Genomic DNA, 21,346 nt, shown 5'->3' with positions numbered 1-21,346 from the left:
CTTCTTCTTCTTCTTCCTTCTTTTTCACAACACATTCAACTCATGACATGACATCAACCATGGACGGACAAGACACCAAACCAAACGTCCTCCTCGCCGGCCTCGACTGTCGCGGCAGCGTCCACCTCGTCGTCGGCACCAACCCGCTCGCCGCCTCCCGCTGCGCCGCCTCTCTCGCCGCCGGCGCCCATCCCGTGCTCGTCGCCCCGGGAGCGGACGCCTCGACGGACTTGCATTACGGGCTGCAGGCCAAAATTGACGACGGGAGCGTAAAGTGGGAGCGGAAGCCGCTCGACGATGAGGATCTCTTTCGTCTGGGCAGGGCAGAAGTTGGCGGCGTGGTGGATGCCGTGTTTGTGACGACGGGCACGCGAGAGACTAGTATGTCGTTCTTTTCCCTTTTTTTTTTTTCTTCTCTGCTTTGAATCCTGTCTTGCTTTTTATGGTTCCAAGGATTTTCTCTGACATGGCGCGCCAAAACAGACACCCACATTGCTACGCTGTGCCGGCGCAATCGCATCCCCGTCAACGTCGTTGACGCACCGGACCTCTGCACCTTCACATTACTGTCCACGCACGTCGACGGCCCGCTGCAAATCGGCGTCACCACCAACGGCCGCGGGTGCAAGCTCGCCTCGCGCATCCGTCGCGAGATTGCCGCCTCGCTGCCCGCCAGCCTCGGCGCCGCCACTGCGCGACTCGGCGATGCTCGTCGGCGCATCATCCAGCAAGACTACTGTCGCGACACTGCTTCTCTTTCCTCCTCATCTCCCCCCGACGAGGACGACTCGACCGGGCAAAGCGCCGCCTTTAACAAGCTCGTCCTCCAAGACGCCGAGGAAATCAAGACGCGCCGCATGCGCTGGCTCAGCCAGGTCTGCGAGTACTGGCCGCTGAGCCGCCTCGCGTCCATCACCGACGACGACGTTGCCACCCTCCTCACCAGCTACCAAACCGACACGGCCTCCTCCTCCTCCTCCCTTCCTTCTCTCAACCCCAATCCGAATGCCAGCAAAACACCCAAACTCGGCCGCCTCCTCCTTGCCGGCAGCGGGCCCGGCCATCCTGACCTCCTCACGCGCGCCACCCACCGCGCGCTCCTCTCCGCCGACATCATTCTCGCCGACAAGCTCGTCCCCGCTGGCGTGCTCGCGCTGATCCCGCGCCGCACGCCCGTCTCCATTGCCCGCAAGTTCCCCGGCAACGCCGACCGCGCGCAGGAAGAGCTTCTCGCCGCCGCGCATGCCGGCGTTCTCGCCGGTCAGACCGTACTGCGCCTTAAGCAGGGCGATCCGTTCCTGTACGGCCGCGGCGGCGAGGAAGTCGCCTGGTTCCGCGCAAAGGGGCTCGGCGACCGCGTCGCCGTGCTGCCGGGCATGACGAGCGCGCTGTCGGCGCCGCTGTTTGCCGGCATACCCGCCACCCAGCGCGACGTTGCCGACCAGGTGCTCATCTGCACGGGGACGGGCAAAAAGGGTGCCGCCCCCGCGCCACCCGAGTTTGTCGCCTCGCGCACCGTCGTCTTCCTCATGGCGCTGCACCGCATCACGGGGCTTGTCCGGGAACTCACCACCGCCGTGGAGTTCGAAGACACGCCCGCTTCGTCCGAGAAGACGCCACAAAACACCACCACCACCACCACCTCCTCCTCCTCCTCCTCCGCGACGAGAAGACTTTGGCCGCTAACGACGCCCTGCGCCGTCGTCGAGCGCGCCAGCTGCCCCGACCAGCGCGTCATTCGCACAACCCTCGCGCGAGTTGCCGAGGCTGTCGAGGAGGAGGGCAGCAGGCCGCCCGGGCTGCTGGTCGTCGGCGCGGCGTGCACGGCGCTCGAGGGGCACCTCGACAGGGGCAGGGCCTGGGTAGTTGAGGAGGGCTTCCGCGGCCTGGACGGTCTGGACGGGTTCGGCGGGCTGCAGGAGGCGATGGCGGCGGCAACGGGCGAGGGGCCGGCTGCTGTTACCGCATGAAGGAATATGTAATGGAGATTTTGCGAAATTTTCTCTGTTTGGAGGAGCTGGAAACTGAATTTGTAACCCATGTGGCATGATGCATTATTTAGCGATTGGGGCTCTTTGGCGTTTTGGTTTGCATGTCAAGTTCGATTTTACTACAATAGCCTTACTAGCACTCTTAATAGCAAATAGTTAGCCGATAAACGCTGTCGACTACCCATAATAATTCGTACTGATCTGAAATTGACAAAGACTCAGAGATACGAAAATCGGAAATGTGATTCATCATCAAATTGTGATGCCCTGCTGCGCCGGTTATATATGCAAAGTCTATGCGGCGCCTTTCTGGCTGCTCGCCGTGTATCGACAAATAAGAGACCCCTTGCTTCTATGCCACACACTTTCCCCAAAATCTCAAGTATGTACAGATAGAAAGTCGGCCATCGTCTTCGCCCAATAAATGCAATAGAATCCTGATCCGGTATAAAAGAATAGATGGTACAAGAAAAAAAGAAACCGCCAACTTGTGTCTACTTATTACCAAGTAAAGCTTTCTTCGATGAAATCGATGACGCTATGTCCTTGGACGGCGCGCACAGCAGAACGCACATCATCAGCAAGGCCACCTGGGCCGCAGACCGTCACGCACATGGCACCAATCTGTTCTTGTACTTCTTTGAAAAGAAGCAGCCGCACATTGGGACGACCGGGGAACATTTTGACGGTAGAGCTAGAGCTGACAATGTCGCGAGGGTTTTGCGGACGCGTGACAAAGACTTGAATACGGAGAAGATCCTTGCGGTTGGGAATGCGAAGAATCGTATCCATATATGGTCGGACCCATTCAAGAGATTCGTACTCCCTGATAATCCAGACGAGTGTTAGCTTGCGGGTGGCGACGGTGTCAGCATTGTAGCCGTCTAAAAGGTGTCGAAGGTAGGAGATTTGATGCGTGATACCAGTCGAGCCAGCAAAGAGTACGCAGTGTCCATACGAGTCGAGACAGTGATGGCCTGCATACGGTCCCTCAAAAGCGGCCTTGATGCGAATGCCACGCACAGATCTGCTCGCCCGATCGAATAGTGTACGCGTCACACCAGTGTGCGCTCCAATAACAAAGGAAACATTGGTATAGGCGTTGGCTCGGTCGACGGCGTTGAGAGGTTCCTTCTCGGCGGAAATGGGCAGTGTGTGTGTTGTTTCGTGCTCAACCCAGGCAATGGAAAAGGGATGGCTTTCCCAAGCGTTGATGCCCCAAAATCGAAGATAGGCATGGGTGCCGGGTTCAATTTTCATGAAACGTGGCAGGCGGACAGTGACTCTGGTAACGTTGCAGGGCATGGCCTCGCAAAGAGCATCTGTGAAGCCCTTGTCGGACCAGTTAGCATATGTGAGGCGAACAACGCGAGCCAAACGGTCAAAGAGCCAGAGCATCACGACAGCAATGACCCAGGGCAGCTGCGGCAGGCCTCCGAGCTCAACGTCCGAGGAAGCGCAATGTAACCAAGTGCAGACGAATGACACGAGAGCAAGAACAATGTGCAAGTTAAGAAAGGTTTCGTAGAATGCGTGACGAAAAGGAGAGACGCTGAGGAAGAAGAGGGCGAGAAAGGCAACAGTACCGACGGCCCCGGAGCCGATAAAGAGCGTAGCGAAAATCTTGTCCTTCACATTGCGCCAGCCACCGTCAGCGACGGCGGGAATGCACCAAGCAGTGACGTGAATGACAGTCTCGACGACGATAATGCGACCCATCCATCTGTGCAGCAGGTTATAAGTATCGAAGCTGATTTTCAGGATGGCAATTAGCGGATTGTTGCGGCCGGCTAAGATGATTAGAGGAACCATGTTGACGACGGCGAGAACACCGGCTCGGCCTCGCAACTCGGCACAAAAGGCCCATTTGTTTTCGTTTTTCCAGTTGAGGATAAACATGTAGGCCAGGTTACTGCCGAGATAAACTATGATGATGAACATGTGTAATCGAGAGGGAAGGGTGCCAACGTTGATAGCGCTGGAAAGACGGAACTCGCGGTTGTGGCGCTTCTTCCAGAGAGGCGCGTAGATGAGGTTCTTCTTGAGACTGGGCATCCAGCTCCATTGTGAGGTTTTCCAATAGCCCTGCTTTTCTCTCGGTACGGACATGGCAGAGACCTGTCGCAACTTGGCCCAGACAATCTCCAAAAGTCTGATGGTGAGGATGATGACGGCCAGACCGCCGAGAGTTAGCCAGAGAGCGTCCTTAACGATCATGTTCATGGGCTGATTGACTCCGTTTAGTGCTGTGTAATAGGGTGCTATTGTCGAACTGGGTTGCTCTACCTCTTCTGCCGTGCGCATGTTGAAAGTGTGTGTTGTTGGCGTGGACGCCACACCGGCGAACCGGTGAGGGTCAACGTTCATCTTGATCGAGGTGGAGGGGGAGGGAGGGTCGGCGCGAGGAGTAAAGATTACGGTAGAAGAGGTCAAGGACGAAGAGAAACCAGAGCTAAGAAGAGTCGAAATGCAGGCCTTCAGACCAGGGAGGCCGACAAGATGCTGATGAGCCGTGCGTGGGTGAAAATCGTGAATGCCGTTGAGAACAAGAGAATTCCGACAGGCTTCTCTTAAGAGAAAAAGGGCATCATGCGGCGGCGGGTCAGAGGATAAGGCCAAGAAGAGTAGTGCGAGTGTTTTAACCAGAGAGAGGTTGGCGTATAAGGGAGGGTGAGGAGGAATGTTCCTGTCCAGATATGCCTATCTCCACAAAGGGTGCTAGTGAATCAAGGCAGGCGGGACAGGAGGTGGTGGGTGGTTTTTTTTTTCCTTTTTAGGAGCTGACCAGCAGTGTCAAGAATAGAGTTTGAAAAAGATGGAATCTGAACGAGAGGGTGAATTCGAGAAACCGGCAAACGAGAAGAGGGCCAAACAACCGGCGGGTGGGCGATGCAGAGTAAAAGAAGTAAAACGTTGGTGGACGAAGAGGGCTGCGATGCAAAGTGATGCGCAGAACAAAGGCGGCAGTTTCAAATGAGGCGAAGAAACTAAGACTAAGTTGTTTATGAATTTGCGGTTTGTCGAGATGCGGAAGTTTCAGAGACGACGAGAAACGATGGACGGCGAAACCGGCAAAGAATGGCAGCGCAGAGACGCAGAGACGCCGTCGAGCAGTCAAACGAGTGGACGGCAATCGAGCCTGCGTCGTAGGCGAAAAAAGAGTGGCCTTCAAGGCGAAAACAGAAAAGGGAATTCAGCGTCGAGTGAATCAAAGTTGAGGGCCAGCCAGCGACGACAAGATAATGACGATCAACCCAGGGGAAAGTGGGCTGTGCTGAGTTCGATGCGACGGTATGGCACGCTAGCTCTGAGAGCGGGAGCGGGGATGTGAGGACCAGACGATTATGGCAATGTCGACGAGGTAGAGGACGGCTGGTAGTCGAATCGAGGCCGTGGATGAATATATGTGACTAGTGTCTGAACAGAAGCGGACGAGGACGAAAGGAGTGGGTGAAGAGAAGAACATGAAGATGGAAGTTAATATTGGTGATGAAGTCAGGTTAGAGACGAGGATGTGTTCCGCAGAATGTATGGCGGAGGTTGGCAAAGACGTTATACCTGGAAAGTCGGGCTTTGCAGGGGGGATTTGGCCCAACCAGAGGCGCGTGCCTGGCATTAAGCACAGGGGATACAGCGGGTATAGCCAGGCCCGCCAGGCCCTGTCTCCACTCATAGCCTGCAATCCTTACTGGAATAGTAATAGGTGCTTTGCTTTGGGAGTTTGACAGCCAAGGAATCTTGTCGACGGTTCTGACGGCATCTTGATGTGTCAAGATACGCTCTGCAACTCTGCCACGAGCTCTTCTATGCTGATACCGTTGGAGATGCCCATCATGTTTCCCTCTTTGCCTCTTTGGCTGTACCTGCCTACCACGATATGCACTCGGATACTTGTCCGTTTTGTTCACACTTGCCCCATTCCCACCGAGATTCCACCGTTTGCTCACGCTAAATTATTACGAGGTACCTCTTTCTCATGTACCCTGCTACCCAGACGCTTCCACATGGCGCCCCAGCCAAATGGCCCTTTTGCTCCAGAATCGTGGCACAACAGATTGCATTTCGGACTTTCTTCATCAAACCCAGCATCCCTCCAACATGCCACCGACCTGGTTTGCGTCCACCACGTTCAGGAATCATCTTATATGCCCCATGTCCAGTTCCTCTTTCGTCTGGTTTCTTCCTCCAAGCAGGGGCTTGTCGCATGCAAACGATCAATACCTGTCTGTGGGTTCTCAATCGCTCTCGCTTCTCTTGAGCCTCATAATTAACTAGCAGCAGCCAGTCAGACAGTCCATCGCCCACTGCTCACCTAAAAAAACCTACACTCTGAAACCCGCCACAGCGGGGCGCCATTCTGCAGGGGTCGTACTACCTTATTACTGGTCAGTGGTACCTAAGGTAGGTAGGTACCTAGTATTAAGCAAAAGTGGCTTGCTTGGAGCTCAGCTAGGTAAATACACAGCGAACTCAACTTGAACCTCTTCCTGTCTGCTACGTATTTGCATCTGATCACTCTATTTAGACTACAGCCACGATCTATCAATCAACAACACAAAGGATTACGGCTGGATTCAACTTGAATGACGTTCATTCAATACTCTCCCCTCCATGTCTCGGTTGCACGTCGTGGCCCCAATCTGATGCGTCGCGCCCGTTGCAACAAAGAAACGCCGCCAGCCATTCGCGCCCACACGTTCCCGAGTCCCGCTGGTCGCGGCATGTTTCAATTCGCGCTCAACTACTGACTGCTAATGGTTTAAAAGCATCACGTACCGGAAGTCTCTAGAGCCCCCGACACATCGGCTCCCTTCCGAGCCGTCTCTGCCGTCTCCGCCACCACCCTCGGCCGCAAAAGGAGACCCCTTGCATCGCGCCCAGAATGACCTCGTGGCCGTCCAACATGCCACTGCCCCGCGGAAGATGATTTATTACGTCCTTGATGCTCATTAGCAAAGGACCGCCAAGCCCACACCTGTCACTCTCAAACAGCATGATGGCAACTTTTTTTCCTAATTAAATACCTGCATTGCAAGCGCTGTCAGACCGGCCCCCATGTCATCTACCTCGACACTCGCGCTGCTTCTTTTATTGCCCGCTGATATTACTCAATCTGCAACGGATCCATGTGGGCAAAAACTAATAAAGAAGATATAGAGAGATATAGAGACAGTTGCAGAAACGCCATCCTGCTTCCACCATAGTTTAGGCGTCCACCAGCAGTTCCCGTTGCCATGTTACGTTTCACTACGCCGAGGAAAATGGCCAAGCTGCAGTTCAGCTGAGACGGTGAAACCATCGTGTGAGTAGGTAAGCCACGGCACGCCAGACTGGGTAGATGCGACGGCAAAGACAAAGACTCCGTCATCCGAGTATAGACAATGCCGTTGAGAACGCACGTGGACAATATTTAGCGTACCGACATTCCAGTTGGCGACTGGTTTCCAGCCATCGCCAGTCATCGCGACATAGGTAGGCGGCGGCGCCAAGCATTGCTGCCCGGTCCCGCACAAAGCGCCAGCCACGCAGAGACTCGCCCAAGACGATACCAGTAGTCATCAGCAATATCACGGCATGCTTCTCTCGCCAAACGTCACTCGAATTATATTTGGCATCCTGCTGCGATTTCAGATATAGACTATTTACCCTTTGTAAACAAACTGTTCCACGGGGTGTGTAAGTTCGGCGCGCTGCCTTGTCACCTGTGCCACTCCAGCACGTTGTCGAAGCGACGAGTTTGTTAGAATTTATTCTTGTGTAGTTTCCATCATACTTGATATCTTCTTGCCTCATTTTCTTTTTGGGAAAACAAGTCAAATTGTGCAAAGCCATGTTGCAGCGGCTGCAATTCACGCGGAACTAGAGGAGATATCGTACTTCACAGCTGCAGGACATCACATGATGCTGTTGTATTCTCTTCAAAGGGATGAAAGTATTTTTTTCATATTCCTGATTTGCCTTTTTGTTATTTCTATAATTCTTTTGTAGCTCTTCTCTGGAGGCGATGGCGCCTGCATCTGGTAACTAACATTGTAGCTGGGTGCACTCCATAATGTATGCCTCAGGCATCCACTCCGACAATGGATCGCGCAAGCTCTCTGTGCCGAAGTGATCCGGCAGCTTTCTAGCCAAGAAGCCGATTCAAGATTCGTACCCCCGCCATTGAACAATTCACAATGGGGTCCAGCACATCGAAACCAGAGCAATCGGGCTACCAATGGAAGGCGTACGTACCGATCAGCCTTTCCCGGGCCTTTGCGATGCCCGCACCTCTCGCACAGGCCGACCCATGCTAACGACATCATGTCCAAAAAAAAAACAGCTCAGGGACGCCGGGTGTTTCCATGCCTGTCCTCGACTCCCTGCAGTCCAGCGCCGAGGTACGACAAATTTGCCAGATGCCTGGTTTCCTAAGAAGAAGTGCAAACTGACGGGGAGAAAAAAATATAGACCGACGCCTCGCGTGCCAAGCTGCTCGAGCAGCAGATCCACGCCCGTGTCGCCGACGAGCTCAAGAAGCTGCAGAAGCGCGAAGCCGAAGCCCTCGCCGCCGCCCACGACAAGATTGCCGCCGCCACCGCGTCCTCCTCAAAGTCGACCGACAAGGCCGACAACAGCAACGGTCCGACCCGCTTCACCGTCGGCAAGGAGGTCGACGCCCTCCGCAAGAAGCTGGAGGAGCGCAAGCAGGTCCGCGCGCTGCCTGACAGCGTCGAGGCGGCGCGCACAAAGGTGATTGAGTGCCTGCGCACCAATGACCGCCGGCCGCTCGACTGCTGGCAAGAGGTGGACGACTTCAAGGCCGAGGTCAAGAAGCTGGAAAAGTCGTGGGTCGACAAGGTCGTGTCGTGATGGGCGCGGACTTGGCAGACAGAAAAAAAAGAGGGGTGATTAATTCATGGGTTCATTGTTGATGGGACAATGTGCCTGCATTTTGTTTTGTTTTTGACGGCACTCGACGGCCCTTCAACTTGCACGGGGGGCTTGGTTTTTTGTGTACATTACGAATATGGGAAGCGGTAAAAGCTACATAGACGAAAAGAGAGAAGCGTACCATCAGGACTTAGTTTATATGTGAATACCCATTTAAGAGGTATCGCAAACACGTTCTTTCTCGATCGGATTTCGTCTACATGCCTATCCGCGTGCGCTATCCTATCTCTGTCTGCGCATCGGCTCTGAATCGATCAGCTAATAGGTGATTTAGGTGATTGAGCATTTCCTTCTATCACTATCTCCGTCTCATTCCTCAGTGATGATATAATGTTACCACATCGCCCATTATATGCACAGACAATAACACAGCACGCTCTATTATGTCATGTTGAGCTGTCGTTGAGTTCATTTTTTTTTGAAGCATCTGTTCACTTCACCCCATCGTCCCTGTGAGATCTATATCCGGCTGCTCCTCTTCCGCCCTCCGCTCCGCCTGCCGCGCCGCCTTTTGCCTCAAACCCTCTGCCCGCATCCTCTCCCTCCGCGCGGCCGCGTCCTCCCACGCCCCTCCATCCGGATTCCTCCGCGGCCCCGCCAACCGCGCCGTCGCCGCGCCAAACGCCGTCTCAAACCGCTCGATACGCTTGCCATTTTCTGCGAAGCGTGCGCTGCCAATGGTCATTAGCGTGTCGAGATAGCCCGGCGGCACCGTTAGCCGCCGTCGGCGCCCGTCGTCTTCGGCGTAGCCCAGCAGCGACTCGAGGCCCAGCCCCATGGAGCGGACGGCGACCATGGGCGTGGCGGGCTCGTTGTTGGGGGACACGAGGCTGACGGCGCCGGACTCGCGGAAGCCGGCGTGGAGGGCGCAGCGGAGGAGGAGCTGCGCGTGGGCGTGGGAAGCGGTGAGGACGTGAAGAATCTGGCACGTTTTTTTCAGCATTGGATCATAAACGTGAATCACTATAAAGCCCAATTGGGGGGTGAGGTGTTGCGTCGTCAACCTGGTTGTTCACTCACCATGGGTTCAAATTTGAAGTGAATCAGTCTGCGCTCCGAATGACAACCGCCGGAGCCCCCAGTAGTATCCGACGGCAACTCATCCTCCTGCTCCTCTGTAATTCCCAGCTCCTTTGCCCAATCCACCACCATGCCCTGTCCGGCCAGCGGATGCGGATCGTGCGAGACGTACAACCACGTCCCGCCACCGCCTTTGCCGCCCAGGCCGGCCACTGTCTGCGCAGCGACTGCCGGCTGCATCGGCCCCAATCCATCGCTCTGCTCAGTCCCGCCGCTTCCATCATTCACATCATCCTGGTCATCCCCCGTGGCCATCGTCGTCGTCGTCGCGGCCGCCGTCTTGCGCCCCTCCACAAAGACGCTCACGCGCCCCGCGCAGCTGCTCGTCGTGACGAAGCCCGCCGCCGCGTTGATCTCGGCCAGCAGAGGCCGAATTCCCACGTCGACGGTGCCTTTGGGGGAGGCGTCCGAGTACTCGGCGTCGGGGACCGCGAGCTGCTCTAGGATCTTGAGCTTGCGGGCCTCAAAGGCGGGTCCTGGCGAGGGCAGTGGCGATGATCCGGACATTGCTGTTGTCTGTGTGCTGTGTTACAGAGGCTGATTGTTTGCTTTTACCTCTTTCATTTCTAGGAGATGTGATGTGGAGAGGCACACGGCATGATGATCAAGTTGAAGTCAAACGAGGTGCAGAATTTAGAGTGGGGTTAGCGACATGAAAGTCGTGATGTGAGCATCACCTGGGATTTACTCACTTCGAACATGTGAATTGAGAATTAAAAACAAAAATTGTGAAAGATGAAATGCAGCGTCTCATTCTTGTGGAATCGTAAGTTACTGCTGGCGGGCGAATGCTATGTCCATCACCGCGCAATCTCTAGTACTACCCTAACATTGTCTTGTGTTGGTGATGAAACAATTCGCCACAGCAATGGCAAACAGATCAAAACATTTCACTTGACCACTCTCAGCAAAAACAGCTCTAGTCACGTGTATATACAAAAGATCATTATATATATAAGAAAAACCCAAGTCTACTCGACACATGCAACTCGAAGCCACGAGCATGTTCAACCAACAACCTCTTTATCCAGCAGCATATCCCACGTCGGCTTCGGCAGTCGACAATCCGTCTCTTTCAGATAGCGCTCGTTGTATCTATCGGTCGCCATCTTCTCCGCCACATACCGCCGTGCCGTCAGCTCGATCCGCGGCCAGTCCAGCACCGCCGTGCCCACGACGCGGTCCTTGCTGCCGACGCTGGCCAGCCGCCCGAGCACCTGCGACGCCCACACCTGCGAGTCGTAGCCGTCGTGCAGCGCCCTGGCAATGGCGCCGGCCGCGGTCGAGTCCGGCCGGGGCGTGCTGCTCATGAGGTCTTCCAGACGGCCCTCGTGTTCCACCTTGGCAATCAGGATGCGCGCGTACATGCGGGCGGCGGAGGCGACGTTGGGGAGATGGACCACGGCGTACCGCCAGAGGAAGATGTCGGGTTCCTCGGCCGTCCCCAGATGCGTGCGCTCGACGTAGTATCGCTTGCCCGAGTTGCTGACTGAGTCTTCGTACTTTGGCCCGATGAGGAAGCCCCAGCTGAAGCTGCTCGCGTGTGCTTGGTCAGGGTTTGCCAGCTCTTGAACAGACTAATGGTTTGCAGAATTGGATTACGCTTGGCTCAATACCTTTCTTTGTCGTCTGGAGCGTCGTCATTTGGGAAAACAGTCACGTATAGACGTCTTTTGTTTTTGACGACGTATAAGTGAGTCTCCTCGGGCGTCTTGTGGGAGGTCTCATTGGACGCCATGGTCCCTGGGTCGTAGCTCGATATGCTTTTGACATTCTATAGGGTGTATTGGGGGGGCTACTTATCATTCTAGGTTGGAAAACAGGGCTGTTCGTTTTTTTGGGCACAAGTGTCAATGGCGTTTGTATCATGTTGGACGGCAGCGTTGCGCAAGGTGCTTGTGGTGTACATATGAGGCATGATAGATGTGGTGACTTGATGGCAACGACAGCAACACGCAATATTACGGTTTCATTAAAATTGATTAGAAAATTGATTATGCATTTAAAATATAGCGTGTAAAATTGGGCAAGAAAGAAGCTATTCACATAACAGACTCGGGAGCAAGAGCCGACGATTAATAGAGTAAAGCTCAACTGCGGGGTCATGCGGTTACTGGCCAATCCGGCTCGACTGTCCAACGTCACTTCTTCTTCCACATCTAGCGCCTCGTTCATCTCACGATGCACAACAGACGAGTGAGTTGACAAATTTTTGTTGAGTTGTATCTAAATGCAGGCCATCTGATGTATTTGATGTATTTAGTCTCCTTGCCGAAGCAGAGGCCCCTTTTGTGCGGCAAATATCATCGAAGACGACAGGCCGGAAAATTCAAACGCCAAACCACATGATTGAAAACGAAAGCGGCCTCAGCCGCGTCAATACCAATGCTGTGCAACCATGAAACGCCATTAAAAGAACCGAGTCTCCAAGAATCTCGAAGAAATCGCCAGAAACAACATGCCAACGCTCTCCTTCATCAAATTCATTATATTTCCGCTTTTGCTTTTGATATCAACCATCTCAACAGCCACTGCGCCATTTAGACGGAAATCTGCTGGCTACTCTCCATGTCCTTGAGGAACTGGGTGTAGCGCGACTTTTTGTTGTGAATGCCGCACTCGGTCTTGGACTGGCCCTTCCAGCGGCCAGCGCGCTCGTCCTCGCCGTCCTTGACGGGAACGGTCGAGTGCCAGTCGCCGACGGACTTGTAGCCCTGGTCGAGGAGGGCGTTGTAGGGGACGTTGTTTGCCTTGATGTAATCGTTGACTTGGGAAAAGGACCAGGCGGCGAGCGGGCTGATCTTGATGATGCCGCGCTCCTCGTCGAGCTCGATGATGGGGATGGAGCCGCGGGCGGCGCCCTGGGAGCGGCGGCGGCCGTTGAGAACGGCGGCGACATTGAGGGTGTCGTACGCCCGCTGCAGGGGCTCGACCTTGACAATGTAGTCGTACATGTCGCCGGCGGTGTGGTAGAACTTTTCGCCATACGTGGCCTCGAGCTCCGCAGGCGTGTCGGCGCCGTCGGGCTTGAAGACGTGGACGGGTACGTTGGGGTAGCGGGCCTTGACGCGCTCGACCAGGTCGTACGTCTCGTCAAAGTGGTACAGGGTGTCGAGGAAGATGAGGTCGACGGTGCGGGAGCCCGGGCTCTCGGCTTGGATCTTGGACAACATGTCCATGGTGACGAGGCCGGTCAGGCCAAAGGCGGTTGACTGGTACAGGTTGGGGAACATGATCTTGCAGAAGCGGAGGATGTCGATGGGGTGCATCGACTCCATCTGGTTGTTGAGGTACTCGATATGGGGCTTGCTGAGGCAGATGAGGGGTGAAGACGAGGCGGACTTGACAGGGACCTCGCCATCCTGGCCTGAGACGTATCCGGATTCAATATCGTGGTTGTCCATCTTGTCCTCACGGAACGATTGGGGCGAGCTCTGTGTCATGATGAATGATGCGAGTATGACGACGACCACGGAAAGGAAGGATTCAGTGTATCGAGCCACGATGTCTTTATTGTGCTTGGTCTGGGCGTGTAAGCGGATTCTGAGCCGGAGGTGAGTTGGCTTTTAAGGCGAGATGTGTTGATTGTTAATTTGATGACGGCAGGCTATTTCAAAGAAGAGATTTATAAGAGGAATGTTTATAAGCGCTACGACGCTGTTTCACAAGGTATGAACGGGAAGGAAAAAAAGAAGAGGTTGTTTACGGGATCAAAGGTATGAAAGAAGCGGCGGCGAGAGGCCGTGGGATTTGGGGGGGAAGCGTAACCTGACTAATTGGGCGAAAGGGGTGGGCTTGTTTTGTCACGCTGCCCTTTCCACCACTTTGCGTCTTTTCTGTTTCATTAAATCCAACGAATTTGCCCCGAAAACCGCCAAAAGTTGGCAGGCGGTTTGTGTGCCGGAGCGCCGTCTGAGTTTTTTGCGTGGTGATGGAGACTGATCACGACATCGACGCCATTGCTTCCGCGATGCGGAGCGGTGCAATGTGATTGGTCGGCGAGGAGCCGGTCAAGGGCCGTCGGCAAGTCTCGTCTACTTTAATGCTTCACCAACACCACTAATAGGACTAGGTTTCGGCTACTTGATGGGGCTTTTAGCTCCAAGTTTTAGCTGGAGCCGATGGCGGGCAAGGGCTGTGTTGTTGCCTGAATGAGCCAACGCATTTAAGATTAGAAATGCTCCTTGGGAATCAAGCTCGTCATTGCCCCTTGCCCCCGGGCGATGATGGCATGATGGCATCCCTCCCCCGCGTAGAGGGTCATTCATTGCCTTGTCACTCTTGTCAGCGCCATATGCAACCGCGCAAACACAACAACTTCGTGTCTCGCATCATCGGCAGCCGCAACGGACCATGACCGGGGAAGCCGACAGCCCGTCCGACGAGCCGCAGCTCCGCGTGCGACGTCCCAGCGACGGCCAGGTGCCGCCTAAACTCAGCCAATGCACAGGATTTCGACAAAAAGGCAGACATACCATTGCGTTAATAATGCCGGTTTTCATCAGTCTTATTAATACACGTGCGTGCGCTGGTGTGGTGGCGGTAGTTTTGGTGGGTGGTGGGCAGGGCCTTGCGCCCTCTGAGAGAACGGACCCGACCAGCGGCCAGGAGGAGACCAATTCGCGTGGACAATTATCACTCTAGTTAGCTCACTCGCACGCAATAGCTACCTTAGCTTTGTTCCTTCAACAAGTGCTGGAAGTGGAGGCGGGGGTCGAATGCGCCATTCCTGCTTATGCCTCTGGGGGCAAGAGAGGGCGGGTATGATCGGGCTGGTCTCGGGTCGTCGCTTATTGTACATTGCAAGTTTGAATGATTCGACGCCGATATTTAAGAGTAAAAACTAAACAGACCGTTCGTGGCGCTGTCGTTTAGTCTCATACAAGCCTTGACAGCAGTCCTGTAAGTGTGCCAATGAGTAGCTGGCTAAACAGACCCGAAACCACTAGACTTCACTTCGCCAAATAACGGGACAGGGCATCGAAAGTCTATTCTTACAAAATCCAATCATCATTCTACTCTATATCGCACCGATGGTCCAGAAAACAAAAAAAGTAGAAGCTTATATCGCTGCACCTCGTCTGGAATATCGTGCCAAAGGCAGTAGTCGACCGCTCAATGTCGAGCCGTGCTTCACGACTAGCCATACAAACCATCCAGAACAACCTAGAACAATGAACCTTGTAATCATATCCGTCCTGTATCTAACCAGAGTATACTAAAGAGTACGCCTCATTCCTGCCGATTGCCCCTCTTCTGATACCCACGTCGATTCTTCTTGGTCCGCACCCTCTTAGTCGGCGGCGGCTCAACGATGGGCTTAGGGACCCTGAGTTTAACTACCATCTTTCTCAAGGTGTATGTATCGTACGAGGGCAAAGATTTGAAACGGCAAATCATTTCCTCCCGTGCTAGTTTTCGTTTCCTTTGGCCTGCCTCAAACTTCCTACCCAGCCTTTCAAGCTCGGCACGTTGACTCGCCAATGCTAGATTGCTATTCACACAGGCGTCTCTTGATAGAGGCGCGTTATAAAATTTGACTGCCACTTTCAATGTACCCGTGTCATCAAGCGACACGGTGGTGGTTCCGCCGCCGGCAATGACGCGAGTTTGCGGGCGCAACCAGTGTTTTCCCGCGATCGTTGTACTGTCCCACTCCATCGCCTGCATTCGCGTAGCCTGAGTTGTTCGACCCACGAGGTATTGTGACAGGATCAGAGCTACTCTATGGTCGAGAGCATCACGAGGGTCAAGGTTCGTAATACCGTCGAGCCATGTGGTCGTATCAACACGTTCGGAAAAGCCATATAGCGATGCCAAGGTCCTGCCGCTGAAGAAGGCGGCCCAGAAGTTATCGTAACCGTGAATGTAGCCTGGGTATAAGCCCCAATCTCTAGGAGTCAGGGCTAAACATGTAAAGTACATGTAGCCCAGTCGCGCCAAGTACGCCTTTGTCTTGAAGAATAGATCGTCAGTAATGGTATGAAAGACACTGAGATATAGGTGCGGGATGCTCAGGTATTTCAGCATCGGCAGGAGCTGCAGTGCTAGCCAGAATTCGGGCAAGCACCGGTCCTCCCACGGGTACACGGCACTCGGACGGTCTAGCCCGTTGTCACCTTGGCTTCGAAGGCACACGCGCGAATCAAGGGCGCTCCCGTTTGACAACGACATTATGCTGACGCCGCGGATGAGGGCTCGCGTACCCGGCGAGGTGGCTTCCACGCACGCGGCGAACTCGGTCGCGTCAAAAAAGCAGAAGTTCCCGCGCGACCAGAGCATATGCGCCGCGACGCTGAAGATGTGGCGGTTGGTGCGCAAGAGGTGGATACCGCGGCGCTTGCCGCAGTCGCACGCCGTCCATGTTTTGGCCAGGGAGAAGGCTTTTGGAAGCCCGTGAATGCTGCTCAGGGCGACCTGTTCCCCCTTTCCGGGCTTGGGGACGGCGTCGACGACGACGCGGTGCCACATGAAGGGCGGCTGATTCATCTCTTGTTGTGTGAGGGGGCAGAGGTCGCATCCGGGACGGTGACGACGATCCCAGAGGTCGGGATCACTGAGAGCGTAGTCGTAGATCTGAAGTTGTACTTCGAGCGGCATGTTGAGGAGGTTGATCGGCTCCTGCCGGCGTCGACGCATGGGAAGCGAACTTGTGGACGCCATGGCCAGGCACAGTGCACACGTGTTTGTCAGGAAGGAGCGCAGAGTAGCAAGCTAATCTTGAGAATGTTTGATCAAGATGAAAGAGTTGATCAGTGGTAAGTGAAGTAATTGATTATGTTCTGTCGGGACATCAGATGCTTGTATGTTGTCCGGCGGGAACAATTTATATACCCCACGAATCTAGACATTCTTTTTGAGAAGATTTGGTGGCATTCATGTACTGTGACCAAACTTAAAGATAGAGTTATTTGGCGGCGACGGCGTAATGATGGCTGCAAGATTTCGGGGAAGGAGTCACAGCGGAGTGCAGAGCGCCTACCTGCTCTTTAATGTCTGTATAAGCCCAAAGTCGAGACAGAATTTGAGTTATTGGGAAGCGTAGTGTACGAATAAAAGAGTAATAAATCTCCCGAGGACGATCTTGCTGCAACTTTACGCAGTGGGCGTTGTAATAGTAACTTATATGGCAAAACGCCACTTTACTTTAAAAAAGCCACAGCTTGAATAGTATTGAAGAAACGTATGATGACCGGCATTTTTGATCATTTCAATAAGGGAAACGAGAAAACTTGGTTGAAATGCAAAGGAAAACAGGGCATTTGTACCTCTACCATTTTGCAGTATTCCAACTAATCGGTGTGATTGGCTGATGATACTCGGACAGCCAACAAAATGTTCTAGAATACTATACATAAGAAAGACTGACTCATGTTGAAGTCGAAAATATGTTTAATAGAATCATTCAGTTAATGACTCTGTGTCGTCATACCAGGCTGTGCGTACCAAACATTTGGTCAAGGTGGACATTGCCCCAATCGGCAGCCCGCCCCGGCTAAGCAAAGCTGCAGCTCTCCCACGTACTTTGTAGACGCAGGGTTGACAGCAGATACTGCGTGCCTACCGCCGGGATGGGCGACGTCTGCGAGAAAAGCTTGGTCTCGTCTCCAGAGTCGGAAGGCCGACGTGGTTGCTGGTCGCTGGGCCCGGATGGGGGGGCTGTTGGCACACACACACACACATATCTATATTGTGGGCTGCCAACTTTCCGTCTCCCGGTTTACACTCTTATTCGACATAGCTTTACATTGAGAGTTTTTAATCTGAACCTCGTCATGCCCCTCCATGTTGAGCAGCGCTGGAATGCCTACACCGACTATGACCCTTTGACAGATGCGGTTTGGGGTATGCGATGCGGGACTCGAGTTCTTTTTTGCACCCGTCAATTTTGAAGCTCCTGCCCCTTTGAGCAACGATTAGCAATCTATGAGAATGTCAAGCAGTTGTATCGCGATGGGGGACATGACGATGTCTTGAGGTTTCGGAAGCTCCAGGACGCTGGCTTCTAACCTGTATGTCAGTGAAATCAGTACAGTCAGCCAAACACGATCCCTCCACACTGGACAACTTGCGGCAAAGAGCATTGTATCGAAAGCTGCTGGACACTGAGCCTAGACCATTTCTTTCAGCGATTCGAGGCCACGACGGTAATTGCCACGCTCGTTCCCCAGTGCGGGGGAGTGGTTCTGGAAGTTTGGCCCTAGCATGGGCAACGACATCGTGTGCTACGACAAGTAAAGGTTCCACGCGTGTCACTGGCATCGAGAGCAACCCGCCTTTTGGGCCCGAGATCGAAGCGCAGGAGAGCCAACGTGCTGAAGCGCCACGGCGTCGAGGCGGCAGCGTGGACACGGTGCTGTGCTCGGTGCCGGACGAAAAGACCACGCTGAGGGAGATTAACCGCGTGCTGAAGCTGGGCAGCAAATTCATCTTCTGGTAACACCATTTAACCGCGGACTGCATCAGGCGTTTGTAACAGAGTGGGCGGGGGGGGGGGGGGACGATTTCCGCGCGTGTGGGAAAAGGCCAGAACGAGAGAGAGAGGCAATTGATGAGGCGAGCCGAGTCTGGAGATGGGTATGGAGAGCAAAGATGTAGGGAGCAGCGAGTATGGATCTGCGCCTTTTGAGTTCATCTCATCTTGATTGCCACTTGATCTTTGTTGCATTGCATCGACAAAGTGGGACAAGAAATGGAGCCCGGATCTGCCTCTGCTTTTCCTGACTGAATTATATAAGCACAAATTACGGATAAAACAAAGGAATAAAAAGTTGTCAACGGTCAAATTGCTCCGGATTCGGGGCTATGACGGGCCTAGCTCGGATCAAGGGGAAAATCTGCGTCATATCTTGTTAGTCCTCCAAACGAACTTTGCACACTTCATCTCCCGCCCTGTGTGACGTGCCTTCTTTGTAAAAAGCAAAAAAGAAAAAAAAAAAGATCTCCTTTCTCAGATACGGATATTTCTATTCGACCTCAATCAAGTCTCTGCAAATTGGCAGCTGCATCGCCGGGTTATCAGACCACAGCCATTTGCTCTTTCTTTACGCACAGTGGGGCGGCTGTATCTGACCTTGCGCCTCGTCCCAACGGCCCAAGTTTCTGAATACCCTCGTCTTCCCCTCTTCTCTGTGCCCCCTTTCTCTAATTTTGCGTCGCCCGTTTTGTCTCTTGAGAGCTTGTTTCTCTAATCTTGGTTTTCGAAGAGAAGTAGTGAGCTCAATAAAGCAACTCTGAACGAGTGCATTAAAAAAACAAGAGAAGAAAAGAGAAGAAAAGAAGACGAGAAAAAACCCCCAAGGATGCAAAAAATGGCGGAGCCAACGAGCTCGCCTAGAACAGCCACTACCAGGCCCCAGCTCACCAGCGCCATGCGCAGCAGCTCATATCTGAGCGACCACCAGCAGTACCGCCGTGCCAGCCCGCGCCAGCCCGACGCTCACCACCACGGCATCGACACGGTCCTCGAGTCCAGGAACCCCGGCAGCCCGACAAAGACGGCGCTGCCCTTTCGCGGCATCCCCTCCGAGGATGCGCCGCCCACCATTGTCGAGAGCGGCATCGACCACAGCTACGCGCACCACAACTGCGCGCCCGCCGCCGGCCAGCACACAGACCGCCTCGTCGTGACGCTCTTTTACAAGGGCAGCAGCAACAGCAGCAGCAATGGTCCAACGTCTGCCGACGTGGCGACGGCGGCGGCTGCTACTGATGCGTGGGCCACCAGCACCGCTGCCGCAACGGTCGCGTCCAGCACGGCCTCCAGGTCGCTCGACGGCAGCACCGACTCGCTACCGGCCAACATGGCGCCGACGACCAGCCTCGACGACTTTCCGCTTGAGCCGCCGACGGGGGAGCCTGAGCACCTGGACCACCTGTACGGGTCCTACGTGTCACCGCTGTGCATCACGTCGTTCCTGCATCTCATGTCGAGCTTCCCGCTGCCCGACGGCGCTGACGAGCCACACTCGTCGCACCGCTGCCTCGACGACCCGGACGCCCCGCGCGTCGTTGAGCTGACGCTGACCCCCGCACCGTCGCCTGCTTTTCTTTCCCTTGCCGAGCTGCGCAAGCATGAGATGATCTACCGCTTCGAGCAGGAGTGGAACGTCGACGTCGTGCTGCAGCGGGACACCGTCTGGCGCCGCCACCCGCGCCTGGTCGTCTTTGACATGGACAGCACCCTCATCACGCAAGAGGTCATTGACCTGCTCGCCGAGGAGCTCGCCGAGCCCGCGGACCTCGGCGCCCGCGTCGCCCGCATCACCCACCGCGCCATGATTGGCGAGCTCGAATTTGAGGCGTCTTTCCGCGAGCGCCTCGCCCTGCTCAAGGGCCTGCCCGCCACCATCTTTGAGCAGCTCCGCCCCGTGCTACGCGTCACGCCCGGCGTGCGTCACCTCATCAAGGCCCTGAAGCGCCTCGGCGTCAAGACGGCGGTCCTGTCTGGCGGATTTCAACCACTGACGGCTTGGCTCGCCGCCGAGCTGGGCCTCGACTACGCCTATGCCAACAATGTCGTTGTGGGCGCCGACGGCAAGCTCACTGGCGAGGCCGACGGCCTTATTGTCGGCAAGGAGCGCAAGCGCGACCTGCTCGTCGACATTGCCGCCAAGGAACACATTGACCTGTCTCAGACGGTTGCCGTCGGCGACGGCGCCAACGATCTTCTCATGCTGGACAAGGCCGGCCTGGGCGTGGCGTGGAATGCAAAGCCCCGCGTGCAGATGGAGGCCGCGGCGCGTCTCAATGGCGAGAGCTTGCTGGACCTGCTTTACCTCTTTGGCTTTACTGCTGATGAGGTTACAGCACTGATTTCGTAAATAAACAAGAAGAGGAGGAGAAGAAGAAGAAGAAGAAGAAAAAGAGATGTTGTGAGGTTGTACATTTGAGGCGTGGTGTTGGGGGGGCTGCAACAGGTGATTGAGAATCCGAGTCGACGAGACCAAATGAACAATGATTGACATGGCCCTTGGAACAGACAGACAGAATGGAGAGAGGGGCATGGTGGCATTGGGACGGTGTTATAAGCTGGTGTTTTCTTCTTCTAGTTGTTTAGAATTTGACATGATGAAACGTATGCTGTAAATATGACTTTTGGGTTCACTCTGTTGCAAAGTCGACCACGTCTCCAGACGCAACGACAACCAGGCCGGTTGGCTTCTACTGTCCATGTAGTACGGATGTTTTTTTTTTTGACATGATTGTTCTCTTTTCTTTCGCAAAAAAAAATGTTACACAACTTTACAAAGTCTGTCCAAGTCTATTGCCTTTGGTCAGCGTTCCCGCTTCTCCTTTGCTTATATGCCCCCCCCTATCTCTCTCTCTCTCTCTCTCTCTCT

At 54.4% G+C, this 21,346-nt stretch overlaps 9 protein-coding genes across 9 annotated transcripts; 4 read left to right on the top strand and 5 right to left on the bottom strand.

The window, feature by feature from the left end:
* Positions 1-59: 59 nt before the first annotated feature.
* On the top strand, positions 60-1,970 carry BBA_08876 (siroheme synthase; the record flags this gene model as incomplete). Its single annotated transcript, XM_008603973.1, has 2 exons — positions 60-381; positions 484-1,970. The coding sequence occupies 2 exons, from the start codon at positions 60-62 to the stop codon at positions 1,968-1,970; spliced, it is 1,809 nt and encodes a 602-aa protein (XP_008602195.1).
* A 522-nt stretch (positions 1,971-2,492) lies between these two features.
* Positions 2,493-4,358, bottom strand: BBA_08875 (ferric reductase like transmembrane component; the record flags this gene model as incomplete). The annotated part of the gene is made up of 1 exon (XM_008603972.1): positions 2,493-4,358. The coding sequence occupies one exon, from the start codon at positions 4,356-4,358 to the stop codon at positions 2,493-2,495; it is 1,866 nt and encodes a 621-aa protein (XP_008602194.1).
* Positions 4,359-8,167: 3,809 nt separating this feature from the next.
* BBA_08874 (ochre suppressor tyr-tRNA) lies at positions 8,168-8,843 on the top strand (the record flags this gene model as incomplete). The annotated part of the gene is made up of 3 exons (XM_008603971.1): positions 8,168-8,217; positions 8,314-8,371; positions 8,442-8,843. 3 exons carry the CDS (start codon positions 8,168-8,170, stop codon positions 8,841-8,843), a joined length of 510 nt encoding a protein of 169 aa, XP_008602193.1.
* Positions 8,844-9,360: 517 nt separating this feature from the next.
* BBA_08873 (tRNA wybutosine-synthesizing protein) lies at positions 9,361-10,511 on the bottom strand (the record flags this gene model as incomplete). Its single annotated transcript, XM_008603970.1, has 2 exons — positions 9,361-9,846; positions 9,945-10,511. 2 exons carry the CDS (start codon positions 10,509-10,511, stop codon positions 9,361-9,363), a joined length of 1,053 nt encoding a protein of 350 aa, XP_008602192.1.
* Positions 10,512-11,011: 500 nt separating this feature from the next.
* BBA_08872 (uncharacterized protein) lies at positions 11,012-11,742 on the bottom strand (the record flags this gene model as incomplete). Its single annotated transcript, XM_008603969.1, has 2 exons — positions 11,012-11,537; positions 11,621-11,742. 2 exons carry the CDS (start codon positions 11,740-11,742, stop codon positions 11,012-11,014), a joined length of 648 nt encoding a protein of 215 aa, XP_008602191.1.
* An 802-nt stretch (positions 11,743-12,544) lies between these two features.
* Positions 12,545-13,447, bottom strand: BBA_08871 (phosphoadenosine phosphosulfate reductase; the record flags this gene model as incomplete). The annotated part of the gene is made up of 1 exon (XM_008603968.1): positions 12,545-13,447. One exon carries the CDS (start codon positions 13,445-13,447, stop codon positions 12,545-12,547), a length of 903 nt encoding a protein of 300 aa, XP_008602190.1.
* Positions 13,448-15,236: 1,789 nt separating this feature from the next.
* On the bottom strand, positions 15,237-16,604 carry BBA_08870 (uncharacterized protein; the record flags this gene model as incomplete). The annotated part of the gene is made up of 1 exon (XM_008603967.1): positions 15,237-16,604. One exon carries the CDS (start codon positions 16,602-16,604, stop codon positions 15,237-15,239), a length of 1,368 nt encoding a protein of 455 aa, XP_008602189.1.
* Positions 16,605-17,779: 1,175 nt separating this feature from the next.
* Positions 17,780-18,444, top strand: BBA_08869 (uncharacterized protein; the record flags this gene model as incomplete). Its single annotated transcript, XM_008603966.1, has 2 exons — positions 17,780-17,849; positions 18,245-18,444. 2 exons carry the CDS (start codon positions 17,780-17,782, stop codon positions 18,442-18,444), a joined length of 270 nt encoding a protein of 89 aa, XP_008602188.1.
* An 871-nt stretch (positions 18,445-19,315) lies between these two features.
* BBA_08868 (phosphoserine phosphatase) lies at positions 19,316-20,827 on the top strand (the record flags this gene model as incomplete). The annotated part of the gene is made up of 1 exon (XM_008603965.1): positions 19,316-20,827. The coding sequence occupies one exon, from the start codon at positions 19,316-19,318 to the stop codon at positions 20,825-20,827; it is 1,512 nt and encodes a 503-aa protein (XP_008602187.1).
* Between the last annotated feature and the right edge of the window lie 519 nt (positions 20,828-21,346).

The sequence above is a fragment of the Beauveria bassiana genome (genome assembly GCF_000280675.1).
Source record: "Beauveria bassiana ARSEF 2860 unplaced genomic scaffold BBA_S00041, whole genome shotgun sequence".
Classification (NCBI taxonomy): domain Eukaryota; kingdom Fungi; phylum Ascomycota; class Sordariomycetes; order Hypocreales; family Cordycipitaceae; genus Beauveria; species Beauveria bassiana.
Note: the sequence above shows the minus strand (reverse complement) of the source record. Positions and strands in the feature narration are given on the sequence as shown.